This window comes from Castor canadensis, chromosome 2 (genome assembly GCF_047511655.1).
Source record: "Castor canadensis chromosome 2, mCasCan1.hap1v2, whole genome shotgun sequence".
NCBI lineage: Eukaryota > Metazoa > Chordata > Mammalia > Rodentia > Castoridae > Castor > Castor canadensis.
The window spans coordinates 88,398,149-88,410,332 of NC_133387.1; the positions used below are offsets into that span (position 1 = coordinate 88,398,149).

The 12,184-nt window shown below is 44.5% G+C and overlaps 1 protein-coding gene and 1 long non-coding RNA gene across 3 annotated transcripts; one reads left to right on the forward strand and one right to left on the reverse strand.

Annotated features, from left to right (window-relative positions):
- Positions 1-3,189: 3,189 nt before the first annotated feature.
- On the reverse strand, positions 3,190-7,368 carry LOC141420718 (uncharacterized). 2 transcript variants are annotated; one of them, XR_012445259.1, is made up of 3 exons: positions 6,777-7,368; positions 6,120-6,491; positions 3,190-5,117 (listed from the first exon to the last, which is right to left on the reverse strand). It is a non-coding gene; the product is annotated as an uncharacterized lncRNA (long non-coding RNA). The 2 variants fall into 2 exon arrangements; XR_012445260.1 differs by having other exon boundaries at positions 6,280-6,491; positions 6,777-7,365.
- On the forward strand, positions 6,007-9,615 carry Prr15 (proline rich 15). Its single transcript, XM_074065217.1, has 2 exons — positions 6,007-6,839; positions 8,505-9,615. The coding sequence occupies exon 2, from the start codon at positions 8,644-8,646 to the stop codon at positions 9,022-9,024; it is 381 nt and encodes a 126-aa protein (XP_073921318.1). The 5' UTR covers positions 6,007-6,839; positions 8,505-8,643; the 3' UTR covers positions 9,025-9,615.
- Positions 9,616-12,184: the final 2,569 nt, after the last annotated feature.

The window sequence follows — 12,184 nt, forward strand, 5'->3', positions numbered from 1 at the left end:
TTAGACATATCACAGTGGTGCTGAAGAAAGTACAAGGCAAAGATAGAGATCTTAATAGCAGTAGAGGGGGGGAAAACAGAACCAATTACCTTCCAAAGAGGGTACAGACTGACAGCTAACTTCTCAACAAAAGTGATGTAAGCTAAAAGACAGTGGAATGATATATATTTAATGGGCTGAAAACAATAACTGCAAACCTAAAATTCTGTACACAGCAAAGATATCATACCAGTATTAGGACAAAATAGCAGACAAAAAACTTTAAAAAGCTTAACACCCTCAGATTCTTACTAGAAGAAAATCTGAAGGATGCATTTCAGACAGTCCTGTTCTCAGGTAAAAAAAGAGCAAAAAAAAAAAAGCAGGAAAAGAGCAAAAATTAGAAAATGTAAACCACTTACTGGATAACAACAAAACAACCTATTTTAATAATTGTACGATGAATGTGTAACAGGGCTTGGTTAAGGGGAGAGAGGAGTGTCAAGAAAGGTTTTATTGAGGGTAATAGAGGTCAGTGTGGCTTGAGGGCAGAAAATGGTGAGAGAGTAATGAGGTGGTGCTGAAGAATTAGATCACGTCAGCCATATTGAATTATATCAGTCAGGTTGTGAATCATGCCAGCTTGGCACCCCAAATACAAGGGTCCCACTGTGGTGGGGTGGGGGGCTTGAGGGAGGTTGTAGGAAGGGAGACCATTGTTAAATGATTACATCTAAATGGATGCAGGATGGGCAGGACAAGAGTGATAGAGGTTTTCAGCTAAACTGCTTTGAGGTTCCAGTCTAGAGATGATAACAGTCTAGATTATAGAGGAGCAATGGAAATGGAGGGTGGCAGATGGTTGTATGAGGCTTTTAGGAGGTTAAGCTGACAGGCTTTGAGGCATACCAGATGGGAGAATGAATAGAGAGGAAAAACATGAGAAGTTCACTGCTACAGACTGAATGTTCATGTCCATTCTAAATTCCCATGTTGGTGCCTAACCCACAGCACAATTTGTATTTGAAGGTGAGGCCTTTAGGAAATGATAAGGTCTTGAGGGCTGAGTCCTCATAAATGTGATTAATGACCTTACGATGGGAACCCCAGGGAGCTCCCTCACCCCTTCCATGTGAGGACACAGCAAGAAGGCAGCCAGCCATTTATGAACAGGGAATTTCACCAAACATCAAATCTGGTGGCACCTTGATCTTAAGACTTCAGAACTGTGAAAAATAAATGTGCATTATTTATAAACCATAAAGTCTATGGCATTTTGTTATAGCAGCCAACATGGACCAAGAAAGACACCTTGGTTTCTGGTTTACTCTTCTATATATGCACAGTGCCAAGCACTTAGATAGAAGATTCTGGAGTAAGAGCAGGTAATGTGCCTGGGAGGCAATGTTGGGAGATCATATTTTCCACTTATTTAGCTTGAAGGCAGCCAAGCAGAAATATCAAGGACCTGGGTAAATACTCAGCTTTGTAATTCAGAGGGGCCTGAGCTGAAGATACAAATTCAAGACTCACTTTCAGGTAAATAGTATATAAAGCCATGACTATGGCAAAGTTGACCAGGAGAGAGCTCAGAGCTACCCTGGAGAAATCCAATATCATACAGTGTTTATAAGCTTATGCTCTGGCATCAGATAACCACATTTTTAAATCCTGGCTCTACCATACAAGCTATTTTGCTCTCTTAGTACCATGATCATAGTTACTATGATCATTGAATGAGATAATACATTGAAAACACCCACCATGCTATTGAACTCATAGCAACAGCCTAAAAAATATCCACTTGCATTCATAATATCAATTGGAAAGAGAGGAGACAGGAGCAGTCAGAGAGAAAAAAGAGAATTGAGAAGAATTATGAATGCTTTAAAGAGTTGTCAAAAATGTCAAAAAGGTCAAAAATGCAAAGAGGTCAAAAATGTGAAGACTGATAAATGTCCTTTAAATCTGGGACATTAGAGAAGACATGGTAGTGGGGCAGACACCAGACTGCAGACAGTAAGAGTGAGTTGTGTCGTCTTCAGCAAGCGTGAACAACACATCAGAAAGCTGGGCTAGCAAGAAAGATGGGTTCTTCCTTTTCCAGGAAGGAGGAAGGAGGGTTGTTGGTGGGGGAGGAAAGAAAAAAAGGTACTGACAGGTCCACACTGCAGCTCTCCTGCAGAATGGCTAGCTGGGGAAATAACCAATTCCTGTCGCCAATATTGTGCATGATAAAACGGATGGCCATTTGGTAAAGAAGGGGAAACAGAGAGGCTGATGACTTCCAAACCAGTGAAAGGAGTGAATGAGACAAAGGCACGAGGAGTGGTCCAGCAGGATAGCTTGGTCCACTAGTATGGGCTGACCTACAGAGAGAAGGCTCTGACCAATTCACTCTGAAGCTCAGGGAAATGTATGGATGTGAAGTAATTAGAAACATTTTGTGACTAGAATATTGGAACTTCTAGATGTGCATTCACTTAACTGGCAGAGTACAAGAGAATATGCTGTAGAAAGTGGATTCCAATGTTCTGTCTGGCTTCAGTGTCTACTTTAAAAGTTTATAAGTGAAATCCAACAACACTGACATGCACACCCAGAAAGGAGAAAGTGAAGTGTGGGTCCTGTGATTATTGTGAGATAAAGAACACAGAGATACGCATCTAATTCTCTAAGGGTGAACATGTTCATAAAAGATAGCAATAAGAGAAGGGATGGAGGGAAGAAGAGAAAGAAAAGAAAGGCAGGGAAGAGTGAAAACAGGCAAAAAAAGAACAAAAAGATGAATGCCAAAGTATAGCCAAGGCTTTCTCTTGATGAAAATGGTTATCTTTACTTTCCTCATTTTGACTCACTCTATTTCTGCAGTGTTCTTGTTGTGTTTTCCTTTACCAAGTTCCCACTCCAGGCATTTAAAAGGAAGATGATCACTTCGTAGCCTCGGTGTAAGGCCAAGTTTGGTAGGCAAGCAAATACCAGGCTCTAAAATTAAATCTCTAAAATTCTGGTTTTAATTCCTAGTATACAATGTTTGCTTTCTAAGAATTCATTCTTTACTGTCTTTGAAGGTAAGCATTTATTGTCCCCAAGAAAGTAGCAATTTAATTTTAAAAAGAAAACAAAAGAAGATATCTTTACTCAAATCAACACACTTTTGAAAAATCAAATGACAAGGTAATATATTAACGAATATATAGAATGTCCAATCTAAGCATATGTGAATACTGTCACATGGAGTCATTGTCTATTAATTGGGTTGGTCAACTTTTAAATGTATCTCCACTGTATGATGTCCAGCTAAACAATACAAAACTATAGGACCAGACCATGCCCTCATATAGAACCAACAGTATGATTCCTGAGTCAATAATCACAAAACAGAGCTGCATTTTTAATACTGTACCTGTGTATAGCACATGTGTGTGTACATGCATGCACTATGTGTGTACATGCATGCACGTGTGTGTGTATTTTGCCATGAGGAGGTTATAAAATTTTTTGTAGAAAACAGAAGTTGGAGGGAAATAAATCTTCACTGTTTGATTCAAAACTCTGTCCTTAAAAGTCAAATTACTTGTAATCCCAGCACTAAGGAGGCAGAAACAGGAGGACTGTGAGTTCAAGGCCAGCCTGGGCTCCATAGGGAGACCCTCTCTCAACAAAACAACAGAAATGTCAATATGATGTCTCAGATAATCTGATGGTCTTCACTTTTGAATTTACCCCCACCCTCAGGTTGTTGGTCCAAACATTACACACATTTTCCTGTAACTATAATAGTTTATATCAAGCAGGAATATGTTTGGCCTTATGTAACTGAAAATTGTTTAAATCTGTGGTTAAAGTCATAGAACTATGTATTATCCCATTGAACTAGAAGTCTGGACATGGCCCAGGGTTCTTTTAGGGGCTCACAGGTGTCATCAAGGACCAAGACACTTCCCACATTTCTATGCCATCATCCTTCGAAAGTTGCCTTTCATTCTCATCCTTGTTGCCTCACTGTTGCAATATGACTGCTACAACACCAGACATCACAAATACACTAGGCTTAAATGCAAGAATCAATGGTGTGGTAAAAGATCTTCTGTCAGAAGGTTCTGCCCTTTATTTGTGGAAAAAGAATTTCCTAAAGTCTTCCTTATAGCCCTATGGGCCAGAACTGGATCACACAGCCACTCCTAGTTACAAGGAAAATTGGGAAAGTATTTCTCTTTTAAGCATCTAGTCAAACTCAATCTCCTTGTTTGAATTAAGTGAAATAGCACCCAGTTGATTCTACCTCCAGCATCTCTTTTGCATCCATCACATTTTCTTTACCACCACCCCCCCACTACTACCACCATCCTACAAGCCATTAAAATATCCCACCTGCTCAACTGCACAACTGCACAACTGTGGCCCTGTCCGTGCTTTCTACTAGCTGCTCTTTACAGGGAGCTACACTGTTATTTAAATGTAAAATTCAGGCTGAGGGTGTGACTCAATGGTGGAGCACTTACCGAGCACATGATTGGATCCCCAGCATGGCTGTCACTCCCTCTTCAATGAACTTTGATCTGAATGGTATAGTGTCGCCCAGCTTCCCAGCCTCATCTCCCCCAGTACTTCAGCTGGCTCTCGGCACTCGGAACACCTGCCTGCAGCTCCAGAACTCCAGGCTCCCACACACCTCCAGGCTCCTCACGTGCTGTTTTCCCCAGGAACGCTCATCCCTTCCCTTTACCTGGGTCCACTTTGCCCTGGTCTGCATTTAAATGTGATTGCTGCATGCCAGGCTTATTTGTGAGGTGTTACGGTGCAACTCATGAAACATGACTAAAATACTCAGAGTTGGCTAAAATGGGGAGGGGGAGTAAAAGAAACAAATTTTTTATTTCAGCGGTTCATATAGAATCATTCAGTAAGAAAGTGCCCGCGCCACTGGCAGTACTAATTTTCTTTTCCTAAAAGTCATCATTCTTCCTACCTCTATGGCCAGCAATGTAGCGACTGGGTTCCATAAATCAGTGCCGTTGGAGACAAAGACTTTCCTGGTACTTCTGTTTCTTCATCTGTACAGTCATGGCATGATGATAAACTGTCCCGTCCTGCCCTGCCCTCAAAGTTGGCGGCCTGTCTGTTCAGTCCTGCTGCTAGAATTAAACGTTTGCACTTTAAAACCAATCCCAATAAATTAAAAAAAAAAAAGCCCTACATCGCTTTCAAATACACCCTGCTGGGCACATCATTAATTTTTTTTTAAACTCCAAGCTAAGAAATTAATCAAAATACTCAGATTTTTTTCTTCTTTTAATGTATTGAGATGCTCTATAAAATTCCCTTCTACCAACTCCATATCGCATATTTGAGTGAGGTATTATATCTTTCAGCACTTCTATACTGCATAAGGTCCTCAGGACAAGGTTCTGAGCACTCAGGGGCTGGGTCCAGACTCGGAGGGGGAGGCGCTTGTAAGGACAAGAGCTCAAGGAACATCCGAAGTGACAGGGGAAGAGCATCCTGCAAGAACAAGCAAGCTGCATCTCTGCCTTCATCGGTACAAATGTCCCGTGTCCATACCTTTCTGTTAAACTAGTGAGAAGCACCAAGCAAAAGTTCCCTGCGCCACGAAGCAATCCATCAGTTTACTTCCTGCAATAGCTCAGGGCTAGGTTCATACTTCCCCAGTGGGATTCCAGGGGTGAAGGAATAATACATTCTCACTTAGGCTTGTTAAGAGCCCGAGACCGACAGACTGGTGTAGAACGCGCTAGATGATCTGAAGCTGGAGTCAGACCTAGTAGATTCTAAGCCGTTTCTATCATGCACGGGTGCGCAACCCTGAGCGACTGTTTAACCCTCATGTACCAGGGTGTCCTCTCCTGTCCAGCGAGGATAACAGCCCATACCCCTAGGCTTGGGTGAGTAGTAAATGAGTTCATCCACAGAGTGCTCTGAAACAGCCCCCGGCTCTGGTTAATAATACTGTGGCCTGTTAACCAAGGGCTTCTGAAACACTCTAATATTGTGCCCGCGTTTGAATCTGCTCATGTGAGTTTCAAAACTTGGGATGCCGGGACCCAGAGGGCAGAGGGGAAAAAAATGCGGGTGGGGCAGAGGAAATTCTGCCGCGACATTCACTCAAGGAAGCCCACCTACAGCCTGGGTCTCCAGTCTCCCCCGCTGCTTCTCCAGGAGTCTGTCCCGCGAGTGGCGCAGCACAGCTTTTCTCCAATCACATTCCTCAAGGCTGGCGCCACGTCTGCGACCCGATCCAATCTGGTCCCCTGGAGGGCGGGAACGCGAAGTGCCTACCTGCACCTGTAGCAGCGGAGACCGCCTCCGCCCCGGTCCCCCACCCCCAGCCGGGTCCCCGGCCGGTCAGCTGCTGCTGGGCTCTGGTTGCTCCAATCACTTGGCGAATCACCAGCAGGTGGGCAGATGTCTTTTCCTACGGCCGCGTAGGAAGGGTCAGTGCGCAGGACTGAGCAGCCGAGGTCCCACCTCTCGGCGGCTCCCGAGCAGCGCTAGCAGGGAAGAGGGAGAATTGTAAGGCTACTAACCAGGAAAGGCTGCCTGGGCTTTCACCTGGGGCTACGAATCTGACCGACCCTCAGACCCCAACCGACAGCGCTGCGAGTCCCAGGCTGTCTCTACAGCGCGCAGGAGTTGGGGGTGCCGGCGGACACCAGCCCCGCACTTGTGACTGAGCTGCGCTACGGAAGACTGCGGCTGATACGCTGTGCATCAGCGGATCTCCAAGACCGCGCCGAGGGACACCGCGCCTAGGCTTCGGGTGGTCCTGGGCGCGCCTCGTTGGTGATCTCGACGGCGAGTGCTGCTCAGGGCCGCGAGGTCCCGGGAAGCCCAAACAGGTGAGCGACCCGGGGCGGTTCTGTGTCGGCCAAGACAGAGCCTGGCGCTGCGGTGTCACACAGTGTGCTGTCCTGTGCTCCGCCTCCTGGCGCCGAAAGAGAAGCTGCGAGCCGTTGGCGCTCAAGAACTGCGCTCTTCCTACTTTCGTGTAATTTGCAATCTTTTCTTTGCGCAATTTGCACAAAGCCTTTTCGCGCACGAAAACTAGATGATCGTAGAGAGGAAAGTGTAGGGTAGGGGACAGAAAGCAGGGTCAGGTGAGCTCACCGTCACCATTAGTAAAGACCTTGGTGTGTAGAGGGTGCTTTTCTGATCTGTAGAGCAGGGGGGAGTAGGATGTTTTCAAACCCAAGGGTGCCTGAGGGTGTGGGTGCCTTTTGTACCGAAAGAACTTTTGGCCCTTTTTCTCTGTTTTTCAAGTCCCAGCCCGAGTGTGTCCTCAGGGCATCCTAGGGAGGAGCTGCTGCCTTGGTCTTGGGGCTCAGCCTAGCCTCGGCGTGGCCTCCCGTAGGCGCTGGGACTTCCTCTCTCAGCAGTTCCGGGAGGAGAACTTGAACTACAAACACTGGGAAGTTTCCCTGTCGCGCGCTCTCGCCAAACCCCACAGCGCCAGGCGCGTGGGCTGGGAAGGAGCCGAGCCGAAACCTATAATCCGGTCCCGGCGCGAGCGGATCCTACTTTCGCCGTAGTTGTGTCCCCGAGGACATGCACAGAAAGTGGGCAGGAGTCTCAGCTCCGGATCTGAGCCCCGAAGTGCTAATCAGCAGCTTTCTTGCTCCGCCGAGGGGAAGAAAGCAAAATGTTTTACTATCCTTTGGAGGATGGAATTGTGCAAGGAAAAGAACAGAAGCCTTTAATTTGTAACTAAAATGCTTAAGGGTTGGTTTGCGTGGCCCAAATAGACTGAATATTTTAATACAGAACTAAGGGAAAAAGAGAGAAGGACATCTGCCACTTGGCCTCATCTCTGCTGTTGACCCGGGACAGAGTGGCTTTCCTAAGAATGCAAGATTGGTCTTTTGGGAATAAAAGAAAGCATTGGATGGCGGGTTTCAAGGAAATTTAAGTCCAGAGGTGCGTGTTTAAAGGAGAGCTTAAAAGGAGTAAAAAACAGCTCGAACTCGGTCCTCCCATTGGGGTATAATTTCTCCCAAGTATCACATTGAAAAAGATCCTGCAGCGGGGATGTGTGTATAGGGAAAAGCCTTTGAAGGAAAGTTTGTGTCTGTTTGACCGTGGTCTAATACTCATGGTTCACCTGTGCTTAGGTACGCTTGTTTCTGAGCACCCTCTTTCCAAGTCCTGTTCGAGGAGGCCATCGTAGGCCAGGTGGGCCACCCATGGGCATCCGTCTAAAAGTCAACTGAGTGGATGGGACAGACCTTAGGGCTCGCTGACCTCTACACTTCCCCTTGAAGGCTAGGCAAAGGTTGAGGCCAAAGAGTTCAAAGTTCAAGCACCAGATCAGGTAGTGGCGCCCTGAAGGCCACTTGTGCACCGGCACCCTCCAGGGATGTGGCAATGCCTCCTGGGGCCTCATGGCTCTTAGTTTGGGGCGCTCCAATCTTGGCTAATTGGGTGCCAAGTTAGCTCAGGGGAGGGAAAGCGACTGGAGGCCACGTGACTTCCACCAACCCTGTAACCCAGTCTTGTTTTCTTCCCAGCGCAGGGCGCTGCCTTGGCTCCTGAGTGGGAGAAGCCGGAGAGGAGCTGGCGTGAAAGGCTAGAGACCCCTAGGAGAGAGGGGCCGCCCCCGAGGCCCTTCCCCTTGCTGGGCTCTGGGGATCCCCCATCCTACCTGCCATGGCTGACAGCGGTGGCACCAGCAACTCTGGCCCCTGGTGGAAATCCCTAACAAACAGCAGGAAAAAAAGCAAGGAAGCCGCCGCTGGGGTGCAGACCTCCAGCCAGCCTGACCCTGGGGATCCCGCGCTGCCCAACCCAGATTGGACTAGCAGCTCCCAAGACAATCAGCACCCCAATGTCCTCGGGGGTAACGGCGAGCCCCTCAAACCAGACAATTTGTCCGGGGAAAAATCGGGCAACAGCCGCCGCAATTTGAAGATCTCCCGCTCTGGCCGCTTTAAGGAAAAGAGGAAAGTGCGGGCCACACTGCTCCCAGAGGGAGACAGGTCGCCAGAGGATGCAGGCTTCCCTGGTGATCTCCAGGAGGACAAGCCATAGCCTGAGCAAGCGCTCCCGGACTGTGTCTTTTCCCACCACCACCCCAAACCTCAGTTCTAAACTGGAGGATGCTGATCTGTTCCTACACATGGTGTCTCACCCCACCAAATTCAGAATATTCACACAAGGCTCCCAAGATTTTATTCAGTCAATTGAATTTATTTCATGACTCAATCATGCCTTAAGTATTTATTCGAAGTAAGAGAAGATACCGCTACTGAGGAAGTTGGCATAATTTTTTTTTCTCTCAAAAAGCTATTCTGGGGCCCTGGCCCTTGTTCATGTCACCTATGGGAGTTAGACAGGCGGATGGGTCATTGTCTCAGAGGTAGTGAGTAGCTGAATTCCCACTCTGCAGCCCCTCCAATGAGGAAAACTGTGCTTCTGTTGAGGACTCCGGGGACAAGAGTGCTGTTTGTCATGCTGAGAAATGCACTTTAGGGTTACTGCTCTAGATGTATGCCTTAAGAGAAGGGTTGGGGAAAAAACCCATCTAAGTTTAGAAGCATTTTGAAGTAAGGTGGGAGTGTTTCCAACTGTGAAACTGTACTGCCTATTTTAGTGTGGACTATTAAAATTGTTGTTCTGTAAGACTTAAGGTGACTGTACTTTTTCCACTCCAAGATTGAAACTCATCATACTTAAAAGCAGGCATGCAAAGTCGAGGTGACAGAGTTAATCATTTGCCACACAACACAGCAGCTGTCAGAAAGCCACTAGGAAGAGAAAATTTTGGAAACCAGCAACACCCAGACTGGAACCAGTGAGCCAGATATTCCAATTTACAAAGCAAATTCAAGCAAGAGAGGTACCAATTCCCATTCCTAAATTCTCCTTTTACTTCAGTGCTTTTTCATAGAGGAAGTCACATACTAAACTAATAATACATCCTTTTCAGTATCCACTGTTGACCTTACTAGCGATTATCTGAAAATATTTAAACAAATACATTGCACTCAATTTGTACAAAGCCACTTTTCCCCCATTCTTTTGCTTCTAAAGCTTATTTCTTTTGGTCTGAAGTCTGCATTTATCTAGTTTCAAAGCCTTTAGATTTAACACACTGAAGACTCTAAACAAAAATCTACCTGTTTGCTTTTATTGTGAACTTCAGGAAAAAGAGTAAATGAACACCACTTGCTTTCAGCAAATTACAAGAGAGTTATTGTAGTCATTAAGGGCCACTGAGCTCTTTTCCCAGCACCATCCAGTTCTTTTATAAACACAGAAATGCAAAGCAGAGAAATTGCAGTGGTCGCAAAGTGTGTATCTTTTTAGACAATGACAAAAACTTAATTGAAGCTGCTCAATTTTTATGTACAGGGTGGCTGGTTTTTGTTTCTGCCAAATTAGTAATTTATAAAATGGCAAAACGTTGATTGTCTAAAGAAATCTCACATAGAAATTTGATGAGGATAGCTAAAATGAAATTAAATTAATGACCCACCACTGGGTACAATCAGAATAATAGAATTAACCATTTGATTCCTGGGTATCCACATACCAAAGACCTTACTCTAAAGGAAATGGTTTACCTGGAGACTATGAACACCTTACATTAAAAGACATAGTGCAAGAGAAAGTACTTAGGAGTTGTTGTTGTTTTTTTTTTAATTGTTGTTTTGTGCTCTTTTTAGGTATGAAATGACTTTTGTTGTGCATTTAGATCCAGGAAATATGTGAACAAAGTCTCCAGAGGTGGGCTTCCTGGATAAGGAAGACTTTGCATGAATTTTTAAATGGGCCTGCTATCTCTAGATTCAGAGGAGGAAGAGGCAGTTGAGAACTTGGAGTAGACAAAAAGTTCCTGGTGAGGGAAGGAATTGTGAGTTGGGAGTGAATATAGTAGATATTGGCCAAGAAGGCTCTGTAGAAACTTTATAGACTTTTTCAATTTTACTTTCCAGAAAACAATCAAAATTAGAATAGGTAACTATCCAAAATGTTCTCTGACCCCAGGAAGACCAATAAATTAGGGCTGTACTTGCTTATAAACTCTTTCATCTAGTGTTTTCTTGTTTTAATTTTTTTTTCTTCAAAATTCCTTTGAATCCACAAAACATTGGCATCTTTCCAGCTTCCGTGTCTAGTTTTGGATCGCATCCAAGTCTACAACTGCTTCAGATATCCAAGTATTCAGACAGAGAGCATTGGGACTTCTTAACATGACAGCTTTACCCACCGTTCTGCAAGAAAGCTGTGCTCGTGGCAGTTATGACAGTGAATGCAATTCACAATCTGCCATTGAGGTTTGTAATTACATCGTTTCAAAGCACTCTTAAATTATGCAGTGGGAAGAATACACTGATTTCATCCCAACTCAGTGAAAACAGAAACCACGAAAAATTGTGATAAGATCATGAGCAAGATAAGATCGTTTGACAAAGTTAGAATTTACATGCTTTATGGGACAACTAGTTACATTGCCAAAATGCTTACAAATTTGTAAAACTTTTAAACCTTGAGATAACTTATAGTAAGCAAAAGGAAACTTTCTGAATTGAATTTGAAGTTCATGAGATTAGAGAATTTTGTTTTCTTTAAACCCCCTTAGAAGTGAAATTTCACTTACAAATTTGGAAACCATTAAAAAAATTGAATACTGTGCTTCCAAATGCAATGAAAAACAACAAAAATCTAGTGGTGTATTTGCTAAATACTCTTGTAACCATGATAATTATAGACACAGAGCAGTTTTTGCCTCAGTGACTCTCCTTGCAAAGTTGATGGCTGAGCAGTGACTCATATTACAGGTCACCTCAATGTCCCTTTGTGTCTGTCCTTCTGTTCATCCCACTCAGACTTGCATTTTGAAAGCACAGACTCAATTTTTCATATACAGTTAGGATATTCTAGCTCAACATTAATACCTGCATGGGTTTTTTTTTTTATTTTTGTTTTTGCTTTGAGACATAATGTGAGTTCAACCACTCTTGTCCTGCCAGCCCTTAGGAGGGAAACACAAACCTACTTATGAACGCTGGCTGAAGCTTTGACAAGAGTAGTTATGTCCGGAGATGCACAGAAAAACATTTTGGTAACTTGAAAGAAATAAATGCTAACCATGAGCAGAAAGATATTCAAATAAAAGGTAAACCAGAAAGGAATAAGGGTCACTAACATTCAGTGACCACAGGAAGGTAGATAAGTCTTTAATGCC